Below are 14,571 nucleotides of genomic sequence, written 5' to 3' on the forward strand. Positions count from 1 at the left end.
AGGAAACAAAAAATTGACTTGTTCATATATTTACATATTGTCTATGACTGCTTTTGCACTATAATGGCAGAGTTGGGTAGTTGCAACAGATACCTTATGGCCTACAAAGCCAAAAGTATTTACTATCTGGCCCTTTCCAGAAAAAGATTGCCACCTGGTATAAATCAGTGGTTCTCAAACTGCGGGTCCTGGAACAGCAGCATCACCATCAGCTGGTGCTGATACAAATATGCTTCAAATGCAAATTATCTGGCCACAGCCCAGATCCCACTAAATGAGATCAAACTCTGGTTGGGGGTCCAGCAATGATGTTTTACTAAGCCATGCAAGAAATTCTGGTCCATGCTTACACTCTTTGTGAGGCTGCTTTACTTGAATTTGCCACTGCAGCAGTTGCCATGTGGGCAAAGACAGCTGTGAGATCAAGGCTGAGTATGAGTGGACATGGTTCCCTGAGGCCTCCTTACAAATGTGCTACATTCAGTGGAACTGCAACATGCCAGGAATGAGTCATCCACCAAGTCAGAGTTCAAAGGACCACTGGCTTGCTGCCTTGTGCACTAATTGCCAAGCTGGATCAGGGACCGTGTCTGTAATCAAGGCACCATCAGACCATGTAAGAAAATAGTATTTTTTTTTTTTTATGTTAGCATAAAAAAGTTGCAGGAGTTCTTGTGTTCTGAATGTCAGATTCTTATTGGATCTATGACTTATAAAAATTTTCTCCCATTCTGTGGGTTTTCTTGTTAGTGTCCTTTGAAGCACAAAAGTTTTTAATTTTGGTAATGTTCAATTTATTTTTTCTTGCTTGTGTTTTTGGTATCATATCTAAGAAATCATTAACTGACAGTTCATGAAGATGTATGTTTTCTCTTAGGAGCTGTGTAGTTTTAGTGCTTACATTTAGCTTCATTGTACATTTTGAGTTAATTTTTGTACATGGTGTGAGATAGGGGTACTACATGGTGTGAGGTAGAGGTACACCTTCATTCTTTTGCATGTGGATATGTAGTTGTCCCAGCACCATTTGTTGAAAAGACCATATTTTCTCCCTTAAATTGCCTTTGATCCTTGTTAAACATCAGTTGGCCATATTTCTGTGGATCTGTTCATATTTCTGCTTTCTCTGTTTCATTCCATTGATCTGTTTGTCTATCCTTTCATCAATATCACACCACCTTGATTACTGTAACTTAATAGTCTGGAAGCCAAGTAGTGTCAATTCTCTGACTTTGTTTTTCTGTATTCTGGATCTTATGCTTTTTAATATAAACTTTAGAATCAAATTTTCAATATCTACAAAATAATGTACAGGTATTTTGAATAATATTGTGCTGAATTTCAGAAAGGAATAATGAATGGCTTAACGATATTGAGACTTCCTATTCATGAACATGCAATATCTCTCCATTGTTTAGATCTTTGATTTCTTTCATCAGTTTTTTACTCCTTCAGACAGATCTTGAACATACTTTGTGAAATCTGTACCTAAGTGTTTCAGTTTTTTGGTACTAATGTGAATGGCATTGTGTTTTAAATTTCAAATTCCAATTGTTCAAAGCTGGTGTATAGAAGAGCAATGGCTTTTGTATATTAATCTGTATCCTGCAAATGTGTTCTACCTGCTTATTAGTTGCAAGAGGCCTTATGTTCATACTTTGGGATTTTCCACATAGATTATCATGTCATGTGTGAACAAAGACAATTTTTTATTTCTTCCTTCCCATTCTGTATACCTTTTATTTCCTTTTCTCGTCTTACTGTATTAGTTAGGACTTCTAGTACAACATTGAATAAGAGTGGAACCTTGCCTCATTCCTGATCTTAGGGCAAGAACTTCTAGCTTCTCACCATTAAGTACAATGTTAGCTATGATTCTCTTCTTTTAGATGTTCTTTATCAAGAAAGTTCCCCTCTATTTCTAATTTGCTGAGAGTTTTTATCATTAAATTACTGTTAAATTTTATCAAATGTTTTTTTCTATATCTATTGATATGACCACATTTTTTCTTCTTTAGCTTGTTATAGATCATTACTTCACTTTTGAACCAGACTTGCATACCTGGAATAAATCCCACTTGGTCGTGGTGTTTCGTTATTTTTGTATGTTGTTGAATTTGATTTGCTAATTTTTTGAGGATATTCACATCTATGCTTATCAGAGATACTGGTCTGTAGTTTTTTTGTTTTTTCCTGTAGTGGGTTTATCTGGTTTTGGTCTTAGAGTGATGCTTGCCTTAACATTGCTGTCATTCGTTTCACTTCTCCATAAGCTATAATCACTGACTATATTGCTGTTATTACTGTTTTGAAAAGACAGCTCAATTAGTAAACTAACTTATTTTATCTTCATTTACTCCTCCTCTAGTACTTTTTCTTTCTTTACATAGATGTGAATTTCTGACCTATATCATTTTTCTTCTCTATGAAGAATTTTTGTTTTTAACATTTCTGGTAAGGCAGGTCTACTAACAACAAAATCCCTCAGTCTTGTTTGTCTAAGAAAGCTTTTATTACTGCTTTACTTTTGAAGGATAATTTTACAAGATACAAAATTATTTGTTGATTTTTTTTCCTTAAACATTTTAAATATTTTACTCAACTCTCCTTTTTGCATAGTTTCTCAAGAGAAATTCCATGTAATTCTTGTCCTTGTTCCTTCATAGGTAAGGTAATTTATTTCCTGTGGACTCTTTAAAGATTTTTTCGTTCTTTGATATGCAGTTTGAATATTAAATGCCTAGGAGCTGATTTTTTGGTATTTATCCTGCTTAACGTGCTATGGGTGTCCTGTATCTATGGTTTGGTATCTTTCATTAATTTTGAAGAATTTTTAGCTACCATTATTTCCAATCTTTCTTCTGCTCATTTTTTTCTTTCTTCTCCTTGTTAGCATCTCACAGTTCTTGGATATTCTTTCCTTTTTAATTTTTATTCTTTTTTTCTTTTCAAGTATCTACTGACATATGTCTAAGCATACTGGTTTTTGTCACTGTGTCTAGTTTACTCATGAGCCCATCAAAAACATTCTTCAACCAAGCACAGTGGCTCATGTCTGTAATGCCAGCACTTTGGGAAGCCGAGGTGGGCGGATCACAAGGTCAGGAGATCAAGACCCAGCCAAGATCATGCCACTGCACTCCAGCCTGAGTGACAGAGCGAGACTCGGTCTCCAAAAAAAAAAAAAAAAAAAAAAAAAAAAATTCTTCATTTTTGTTACATTGTTTTTTATTTCTAGTATTCCCTTTTTATTCTTTGAGTTTCTGTCTCTACTTATATTGCCCATGTGGTCTTTCATGGTGTTCACTTTTCCAGTAAAGCTCTTAGCACATTAAGTAGTTACTTTTAACTCCCAGTCTGATAATTCCAAAATTTCTGCCACATCTGAGTCTTGTGCTGAGGTTTGAGTTCTCTCTTCTGGTTTGTCTTTTGTTTTCTTTTGTTTTTTTGCTTTTTAGTACACCTTGTACTTATTTGTTGAAAGCCAGACATGATGTATTAGATAATTGTCACAAAAGTAAATACTATTTTAGTGTGAGGTTTTATGTTTCTAGGGCTGGGAGTTAAGGCTGTGTTTCATGTTCATTGTAGCTGCTCCTATTGTAGACTTCAGTTTTATCTAGTGTCCTTGTTTTTGTCTCCCTTGTTGTCTTTAGGTTTCCCTAAAAACTGATTTGGCAAATCTCTCAGTTATAATCCACTGATATTATACTGGAGTCTGTCAATGTGTTGGGAAGGTATTATGGACGGGAAACATTCTTTTATCTTATAATTAAATCTCAGGGTTTTTTAGGAGCCCTGAATCACTGGAATGTGACCTTCAGAAGAGTTACTTAGCCTTTTTTAAAGGACAGGAAGTCTGCCCTTCCCCAGAGATATGGTTTGGCTATGATACCACCCAAATCTCATCTTGACTTGTAGTTCCCATAATCCCCATATGTTGTGGCAGGGACCCAGTGGGAGGTAACTGAATCATGGGGTTGGTTTCCTCCGTGCTATTCTTGTGATAGTGAGTCAGTTCTCATGAGATCTGATGGTTTTATAAGGGGCTTTTCCCCTTTGCTGGGCACTTCTCTCTCCTGCTGCCAAGGAAAGAAGGACATGTTTGCTTCCCTTCCGCCATGATTATAAGTTTCCTGATGCCTCCCTAGCTATGTGGAACTATGAGTCAGTTAAACCTCTGTTCCTTATAAATTACCCAGTCTCAGGAAATCCTTTATCGCAATTTGAGAACAGACTAATACATCCAGGTCATATTAGGCACTGACCAAGTAGTTTCCTTTGTGGGCAGGATTTTGTTAAGGAGAACAGAAAGCTCTGGACATATTTAAAATAATTACTTTGCCTCTGAGCTTATGCCATAATGGTTAGTTTTCCCATCCTGAACCCAGAGCGGGTGTAGATTTTATCTGACCTTCACTGTAAGAACCTGATGGCGTTTCCTGGAGGTAAAACTCAAAGAAGTGTAGAGACTCCAAAGACTGGTCCCCCCTAAAGTTTTAACTCAAGTTCTACCTTCAGCAATTAGCCAATTACCATGTCAGTGTTCCTGAGAAGTTGTGATTCTGTGTTTGCCTATTTTTAGGATGGCAATTTGCCCTGTGACCTCAGTTTTCTGATACATGTAAGAAGAATTGTTGATGAGTGTTTTTCCTATTTTGAGAACGGAAACGAGACTTCTAAGCCTTTATACATCTGAGCAGAAACCAGAAGTTTCTGATGTTTTCTTAAACAGATTCTTCCTATGGTTCATGATGTTAAATTATTGTAAGTGTTTATACTCTGCGCCCTGGAGTGCAACTAGATCTTAACATACCTTCTAAAGTTTTTTAAAGAATTTCTAAAAATTATGATTGGTATGGTTTCAATGTTAAGGGTGTTTTACTATATACTGATTTCGTGAAATTTGTGATTAAGGAAACTCTGCTTTAAAAATATGTACTTGTCCAGGCGCAGTGGCTGACACCTGTAATCCCAGCACTTTGGGAGGCCGAGGTGGGTGGATCATTTGAGTTCAGGAGTTCGAGACCAGCTTGACCAACATGGTGAAACCCCGTCTATACTAAAATACAAAAAAATAGCTGGATGTGGTGGCAGGCGCCTGTAATCTCAGCTACTCAAGAGGCTGAGGCAGGAGAATCGCTTGAACCTGGGAGACAGATGTTGCAGTGAACCGAGATTATACCACTGCACTCCAGCCTGGGTAACAGAGCAAGACTTCCTCTCAAAAAAATAAATAAATAAATAAAAAATAAATGTACTTAACCACCATTTCTCACACTTTTCTTGGTTTGTATTAGTTGGTATTGACAAAGCACCAAAATGATTTTAAGATTGAGCTCAAGTATCTGGAAGACGACCTCCTTTTGCGCCTTTCTGCAGCAGAGGGAAGCTTTCTGGATGATACCAAACTGGTAGAGAGGTTGGAGGCAACAAAGGCCACTGCGGCAGAGATAGAGCACAAGGTAGGAAGGGCAGAGGATACCTGGCAGATTCTAACGGTCTGTTTGAATGAGACACATGGGGTGGGCAGTGTAATCAGACTTGGTAATTCCTCTAAGAGGACCAGTGTGTGGAATTCAGGTGATTTAATAAGCTGCAACTGGACTGTGTGGGATTCTAAATGGAGATGGAGATGGTTGAATGTGTGCTTCTCCTAATTCCATAGGATCTCATTCAAATCAGACACTGTCCAGCTACTATTTTTCCTGGGTGATCAAATGTAAAGGAATTTGAGGCCTGCTGGCTTCTATGGCTGAAAATCTGAAAAGCCTTAGCATCCGGCTCTACCAAACTTACATCCTACAGATTCTCTGCAGATTCTCCAAACTGTTGGACATTTTAAAGAAATTCTTAGAGTGGAAGTTTTGTTTACTGGCCTGCCGTGGCAGGATACTGAGCAAACGATAGTCTCCTGCTGTACTCAAATGCACTATTCACCCCTGGAAAAATGACATTTCCTAAAAGCCAGTAGAAATTTTTATGAAATTGGCTTCCTGCTAACGTCCAGCATGGGTCCCAATATGCTTTATGTGTGATGTGCACTTTGGACTTTCACAAATGACCGTTAACCCTTAAAATTCCATTGTTTCAGTGTGAATTAGACCCTTATTTGCTTTCTGGAATACCCTTATTACTGAGTAATCTATTAATTACCCAGCAGAAGCTGTGTCACTACACATCCTATGTATTTGTCTTAAATTAAGTGAGGAAATGGAATCCCAAATTACTCTATCTTTTCAAGTAAATGAATATTAGGCAGCTCCTAAGATGGTAAAGTTAGAACAATTAAGTAAATTAACTTAGCTTTGAAGTTAACTTCCAATTGTCTCTTAAAATGTGTCTTCCTGTCTTCTTCATATATCACCATGTAGTGACTTCCTTCTCTGCCCTACATTTTATTTCCTTTTGTACACAAATATTATGAGTCAAGTCTGTAGAGAAGGTTGGGGAAAATACTGTATCCTGTGGAACCAGCGGTAGTCCTAGATAAAATAAATAGATATTTGAGCCTTGGGTAAAACTGAATATGTTGGTTGATGGTGGTAGTGGTTTTTCTTTTTTAATTATCTCTCTGAATGTGCCCAGAGGCTAATACATAAAGATAAACTAAATGGAAATATATGGACATATGGATGATTCAGTGCAAAGTCAGAATTAGGCATGAGAGTCTTTATATTAAGACTTTTTAGTAAGCATAGTTACTGGATATATTATTGACCTTGACTGCTTTCGTATGCCTTGTTGCCTAATAAAGTTATTGGCATTGAATTGACCCAGCAGACTTTTAAGAGCCATCCCTGGGAGGTGATATAGCTGGGTTATTAAGCCTTGAAAGAGAGAGGAAGCAGAAAGGTGACATTACTCAGAAACAAATTCTGTAGAACCGAAAACAACTAGGTTTGTTTAATCTGTAACCTAGAAAACCACTAGAGTTATGTCCATTCCCACTGAAACTCAGTTTATTTAAAAAATTATTTTAAAATATGAATGTAATCATTTTAGAAAAGCTCATGCACATGGATGCCATACATGTTATCTATTTTAATACTCATAATTTTTCATTTCAGGTACGTCTTCCATTCCTTGGATATATGTAGAGAATATGAAGAGTAAATAAGTTACTTATTTTGTTTGATCCCACCATAGGTGATTGAAGCCAAAGAAAATGAAAGAAAAATCAACGAGGCCCGAGAATGTTATAGACCAGTGGCAGCAAGAGCATCTCTTCTTTATTTTGTTATTAATGACCTCCAAAAAATCAACCCCATCTACCAGTTCTCTTTGAAGGTAATGCTGAATAAGCTAAGAACTATGGAAAACTTTAGGAGTTCAATTTGTTTCTGGAAATTTGGAATTTATTTTATTAATAATAATAACTATTATTATTATTATTATTGAGACAGAGTCTCACTCTGTAGCCAGGCTGGAGTGTAGTGGCATGATCATTGCAGCCTCTGCCTCCCATGTTCAAGCAATTCTCATGCCTCAGTCACCTGAGTAGCCGGGACTACAGGAGTGCGCCACCACACCGGGCTAATTTTTGTATTTTTAGTAGAGACAGGGTTTTACCATGTTGCCCAGGCTGGTCTTGAACTCCTGGCCTCAAGTGATCCCCCCTGCTTCGGCCTCCCAAAATGCTGAGAGTACAGGCGTGAACCACTGCGTGTGGCCAGAATGTTTTTTTTTTTTTTTCAGACGGAGTCTTGCTCTGTCGCCTAGTCTGGAATGCAGTGGCCGGATCTTAGCTCACTGCAAGCTCCGCCTCCCGGGTTTACGCCATTCTCCTGCCTCAGCCTCCCGAGTAGCTGGGACTACAGGCGCCCACCACCTCACCCGGCTAGTTTTTTGTATTTTTTAGTAGAGACGGGGTTTCATCGTGTTAGCCAGGACGGTCTCGATCTCCTGACCTCGTGTTCCGCCCGTCTCGGCCTCTCAAAGTGCTGGGACTACAGGCTTGAGCCACCACGCCCGGCCCAGAATGTATTTTTAAGCAATCAGTGTATACCCAGTAAGGAGTCATGAGGATCTGGTTAACAAAATAACAAAAGCAAAATCCTCATTCTCAGGAATTTTCATTTATAATTTTCAGTAAGGCTTTGAGGTAATTAAACTATGGATATGGTATCATATTATGTTGGTGTATTGCTCCTGAGCAGACTCTTAATTTTATTTTGTTTTGTTTTGTTTTGTTTTGTTTTTGAGACGGAGTCTCCCTTTGTTGCCTAGGCTGGAGGGCAGTGGTGCGATCTCGGCTCACTGCAAGCTCTGCCTCCTGGGTTCATGCTATTCTCCTGCCTCAACCTCTCTAGTAGCTGGGACTACAGGCACCCACCACCACGCCTGGCTAATTTTTTTGTATTTTTAGTAGAGACAGAGTTTCACCATATTAGCCAGGATGGTCTTGATCTCCTAACCTTGTGATCCGCCCACCTCGGCCTCCCAAAGTGCTGGGATTACAGGTGTGAGCCACAGCGCCTGGCCAGCCGACTGTTAAATTTAAGGGAATTTTTCTTGAGGCTCCTATTTTGTCTTTGTGAAAATGTGTCTTGGAAAGAGAATGCATATATTTCTTTGCTAAAGAAAGAAAAATAGTAAGAACAACTATTTATTAAGTCACTATTACATGCAAGACATTTTTATACTTTGGCTCATTCTTTATCCCTGTTACATCTCAATAAAGAATATAATATCATCCCCATTAAAAAAAATAAGGATGACATTTTCAGACTTTAAATACATTGCCCAAGAAATTATATTTGTTATTGTTAAGAGCCAGCATTTCAACCTGTAACTGTTTCCAAAGCCCATGCTCCATACCTTGTATCATGCTGCTGCCTGCTGGACAGTGCTCATTCATTCTGTTCATCTGTTCATCCATTTTTAGACAAATGTTTATTATGATCAATCATCATGTCAGATGTTTGTCACTTGAGTGTATAGTTTTGGAAAAAACATAAGGGTGGAGCTATATCTATATGTAGATACATATAGATATATATGTACACGTAGATATAGTTCCACCTTTATGAACACACATCAGTTTATAAAAGTAGAAAGTACTGTAAGAGAGAATGATAGAGGTGGAGAGGCTGCTTTACTGGGGGCTCAGGGAAGGTCTCCCAGAGGAAGTAACATTTATTTCTGAAGGATAAGTAGGACTTAGCTATGTAAAGAGCGTTTGGAGAAAACAGGAATGTGTGAGATGAAAGAATTCAGGGATTCCAGGTAGTGAGTGAATTTCTGTGGTTGGAGGGTAATGAGCAAGGGGAAAGGTAGCAAGAAATGAATCTAGAGAGTTGGGAAAGACTTGATCACACAGAGTTTTGTAGACCACTGTGTGTGGGATTTGGGGATTATATTCTGGGTGCAACAAGAAGCCATTGGAAGATTTCAAGCAGATAACTGATGTGATGACAAAAGACTCAGAGATACATGAACAGACCTGAGATATGATTTGAACCTGGAATCATTGACTCTTGGAGATGGACTGGTTATGGGCAATAATAAAGAGGAAAGGATCGAGCATAACTAGCAGGTTTCCTAAGAGTACAGAACTAGTATGCAAAACTTTTAACAAGCACAGTGTGGTTGGAGTTTGAGAGTAACTGTGTATGATGAGAAGGATAAAACTAAATCATCAGTGTCAGCTCAGTATTACCCACATTCCAAAACTACACTAAGGCATTACAATAAAAGAAAAATACTGGGCAGTCCCCCTTGTAAACATTGTTGGTAAACTCCAGAAAATGTTGACAAATTTAATCCAACCATATACAAAAAGCACAGCATATTATGACCAAGTGGAATGTATGCCAATAATCAAATTGGTTTAACATTCAAGAATCACGAAGTGTAATTAATCAGTTAACAGAATAAAAGAAAAAAAGCTCATATGGTCGTTTTAATTGATGCAAAGAACTTGAAAAATTTCAACAAATTAGTTAAAAACAAAACAACCAACTCTCAACTAATGAATAGATGGTGACTTCTCAACGTGATAAAATGCATCTAGAAAAAAATCTACACCTAAGATTATACTTAATGTTGAAAATGAAATGCTTTTCCCTAAAATCAGGAACAAGACAAGGATATCTTTCTCTCAGCACATCTATTCAACACTGCACTGGAAGTTACAGTCGGTACAATAAGACAATAGAAGGCAAGATATTTAAAAGAAGAAGGAAAACTCTGTATTTTCACAGATGACCTGATTATGTATATAGAAAATCCCAAGAAACTCACCAAAACCCTGCTAGGACTAAGAAGTGAATTTTTAGCAAGGTTCCAGGATATAAGGTCGATATGCAAAGTACCTCGTATTTCTATACATGAGAAACAAGTGGAAAATAAAATCAGTATCTTAGCACTGTTTACAGTGGCTTCCAAAGCCATGAAACTTGTTAGGAATAATTTTGTTAAAATATACGTAAGGTTTGTATTCTATAAACTACAAAATATTGTTGAGAAAAATTAAAGAAGGCTTAACTAAATAGATACACCATGTTTATCAATTGGAATGCTCAATATTAAGATGTCAGTTCGCTCCAAACTGATAGACTCAATTCAGTCCCAATCAAAACAGCAGAAGACATTTCCTTTTTCCTTTTGGTAGAAATTGGCAAGCTCATCCTAAAAATTTGTGTGAAAATTTAAAGGACTTAAAATAGCTAAATAATTTTGAAAAAGAAAAAAACAGTGTTGGTAGACTTACAATTTCTGTTTTTAAGACTTGTATCTGTGACCAGGCGCGTTGGCTCACGCCTGTAATCGCAGCACTTTGGGAGGCTGAGGCAAGTGGATCATGAGGTCATGAGATCAAGACCATCCTGGCTAACACGGTGAAACCCCATCTCTACTAAAAATACAAGAAATTAGCCAGGCTTGGTGGGGGATGCCTGTTGTCCCAGCTACTCGGGAGGCTGAGGCAAGAGAATGGCATGAACTTGTCAGGCAGAGCTTGCAGTGAGATGAGATCGTGCCACTGCACTCCAGCCTGGGCAACAGAGTGAGACTCCGTCTCAAAGAATGAAAAGACGTATCTACACGAATCAAGATGTTGTAGTACTGGCCTGAAGAAAAATGCATAGATCTGTGGAACAGATTAGAGAATCCAGAAGTACACCCACAAATGCATGGTCAGTTGATTTTCAGTAGGGGTGCCAAGACAATTCAATGAGAAAAGGCTAGTTTTTACAACAAATGGTGCTGGGACAATTGGATATCCATATGACATAAAATAAGCCTCAAACTATTATACTATATAGAAAATTCAAAATAAATTGATTAAGCTGTACATTTTCTAGGAAAAAAATAAGAGAAAAGCTTTGGGTTTTGGGTTAGGTAAAGGTTTCTTAGGACATAATAGAAAAATAAAAAATTAATAAATTGAACCTTATCAAACTTAAAAGTTTATGGTTTTCAAAAGATATGAAGATGAAAAGGTAGGCCACAGACAAGCAAAGACAATATTCTCAATACATACATATAAAACAAAGAATTTGTATCAGGATATATAAAGAATTTGTACAACTCAGTAATAAGAGTTGAACAGACATATAACACATGAATTATCCACAAGCACATTAAAAATGCTCATCAGGCATCAGAAAAATTCAAAATAAAAGCAGAATGCGGGGGGCTAAAAGTTTAGAAGACTGTTAATAGCAAGTGTAACACAGATATGGTACTACAACTCTCTCACATTGCTGGAGGAAACGCAATAAACCATTTTGGAAAACAGTTTGGCAATTTCTTATAAAGATAAATATACAGTTACAAAATATGATCTCACACTTTTACTCCAGGCATTTACCTAAGAGAAATAAAAATGTATGCCTGCAAACAGCTTGTTAACAAATGCTCATAGACACTTTATTCATAAAAGTCAAAGTCTGAAAACAATCCAAAGGACTGGCACATTAATAGTTATGCAGATTTTGCATGTTCCCACAGTGGGCTATTACTCAAAACATAAAGGTATGAATTGTTGGTGTACACAACAACATGGATATGTCACCAAAATATTATGTTGAAAAGAAGCAGCCAGATACCAAGGAGTATATACCATATGATGCTATTTATGTGAAATTATTGAAAAGGCAAAATTAGGTCAGTAATTGACTGGGGCTGGGGATGGTGGTGGGAATTGGCTGTAAATAGGCACGTGAGAACTTTTTCTGGTGATGTAAGTAGAAAGGTTCTGTATCTTGATTGCTACAGTTATTAGAATATATCTATTTGTCAAGACTCATCAAGCTGTACATATAATAGGCACATTTTATTGTGTGTAAATGAAAAACTGATTTTAAAAAAGTGTAAATATCGGCTGGGCATGGTGGCTCATGCCTGTAATCCCAGCACTTTGGGAGGCCTAGGAGGGCAGATCACAAGGTCAGGAGATTGAGACCATCCTAGCTAACATGGTGAAACCCCATCTCTACTAAAAATACAAAAATTAGCCGGGCGAGGTGGCGGGCGCCTGTAGTCTCAGCTACTCAGGAGGCTGAGGCAGGAGAATAGCATACACCTGGGAGGCGGAGCTTGTAGTGAGCTGAGATCGCCCTATTGCACTCCAGCCTCAGCGACAGAGCGAGACTCCATCTCAAAAACAAAAAAGTGTAAATATCGGGTTAGTACAGATTGAGCATCCTAATCCAAAAACCAGAATGCTCCAAAATCCGAAACATTTTGAATGCTGACAAGATGCCGCAAGTGGAAAATTCTACATCTCACCTCAAGCACTTCTTGCACAAAATTATTTAAAATATTGTATAAAATTAACTTCAGGCTATGTGTATAAGGTGTATATGAAACATAAATGAATTTTGTTTTTTCATTTTGTTTTGTTTTTTGAGATAGCGTCTCACTCTGTCATCCAGACTGGAATGTAGTGGCGCGATCTTGGCTCACTGCAACCTCCACCTCCCAGGTGAAAGCAATTCTCCTGTCCCACTCCTTCGAGTAACTGGGACTACAGGCACCCACCACCATGCCTGGCTAAATTTTGTATTTTTAGTAGAGATAGGATTTCACCCTATTGGCCAGGCTGGTCACAAACTCCTGACATCAGGTGATCCACCTGCCTCAGCCTCCCAAAGTGCTGGGATTATAGGCATGAACCACCAAGCCCAACCTATAAATGCTTTTGTGTTTAAACTTGGGTTCCATCCCCAGGATATCTCATTATGTATATGCAAATATTCAAAAATCTGAAAAAATCCAAAATCTGAAACACTTCTGGCCCCAACCATTTCAGATAAGACATATTCAAGCTATTCTTCATTAATGCCTTCTTACCAATGTTTACTGTATATATCTATAATTGTAGGATTTTACTTTCACTCAAATATACATACTTCAAGGTGAATTCATCTGTGGTCTCTGGTCCCTATCGTCCAAAAATAAATAAATAGATATTTTTATATTGACAGCTATTTATATATACAGATACATTTTTCAAATTTATATTTATATAGAGAGATACAGCAATCCATACAATGCCATTATCACCAAGGCATGAACGAGAGTAATAAATATCAGGAGTGATCCTTAAAAGAAGAACAGATGACCAAAGGGCATCCCGAAAGTACATGGCACCAAAAAAAAAAAAAAAAGCAAATAACCAGATTTTAAAATAGGATAAGGACATAAGTGGACATTTCTCCAAAGATGTTATACAAATGGTCAACAAGCCTGGGCAACACAGAGAAACCCTGTGTCTTCAAAAAAATTTAAAAATTAGCCAAGCGTGATGACACATGCCTGTGGTCTCAGCTACCCAAGAGGCTGAGGTGGGAGTATTGTTTAGGACCAGGAGGCTGAGGTGGGAGTATTGTTTAGGACCAGGAGGCTGAGGTGGGAGTATTGTTTAGGACCAGGAGGCTGAGGTGGGAGTATTGTTTAGGACCAGGAGGCTGAGGTGGGAGTAATGTTTAGGACCAGGAGGCTGAGGTTGCAATGAGCCATGATTACTCCACTGCACTTCAGGCTGGATGACAGAATGAAAGTTTGTCTCAAAAAAAAAAAGACCAACAGACATGTGAAAAAATACTCAACATTACCAATTTTTAGGGAAATGCAAATCAAAACCACAATGAGATATCACCTCACACTCATTAGAATGGCTACTATTAAAAAAAAAATAACAAGTGTTGCTGATGATGTGGAGACATTGGAATCTTTTGGTGGAAATGCAAAATGGTACATCCACTGTGGAAAACAGTGTAGCAGTTCCTCAGAAAAATTACTAATAGAATGACCATATGATCAAGCAATTCCACTTATAGCTGTTTATTCAAAAGAATCAAATGAGGGTCTCTAGGAGATATCCAAACACCCAAATTCATAATAGCGTTATTTACAATAGTCAAAAGGTGGAAGCAACCCAAGTGTCCATCAGGGGATGAATAGATTGATCAAATGTATATCCATGCAGTTGAATATGATTTTGCCTTAAAAATGAACACATTTCTCAGCCGGGCGCAGTGGCTCAAGCCTGTAATCCCAGCACTTTGGGAGGCCGAGACGGGCAGATCACGAGGTCAGGAGATCGAGACCATCCTGGCTAAC

At 37.9% G+C, this 14,571-nt stretch overlaps 1 protein-coding gene across 1 annotated transcript in view; it reads left to right on the forward strand.

Moving 5' to 3' along the window:
• Positions 1–14,571, forward strand: part of DNAH11 (dynein axonemal heavy chain 11) — a 417,881-nt gene that overhangs the window by 363,083 nt on the left and 40,227 nt on the right. Inside the window, exons 67-68 of the mRNA XM_030932862.1 lie at positions 5,301–5,465; positions 7,150–7,290. Coding sequence (XP_030788722.1) covers positions 5,301–5,465; positions 7,150–7,290 — 306 coding nt within the window. The remainder of the gene's footprint in view (positions 1–5,300; positions 5,466–7,149; positions 7,291–14,571) is intronic.

The sequence above is a fragment of the Rhinopithecus roxellana genome, chromosome 6, assembly GCF_007565055.1.
Source record: "Rhinopithecus roxellana isolate Shanxi Qingling chromosome 6, ASM756505v1, whole genome shotgun sequence".
Lineage (NCBI taxonomy): Eukaryota > Metazoa > Chordata > Mammalia > Primates > Cercopithecidae > Rhinopithecus > Rhinopithecus roxellana.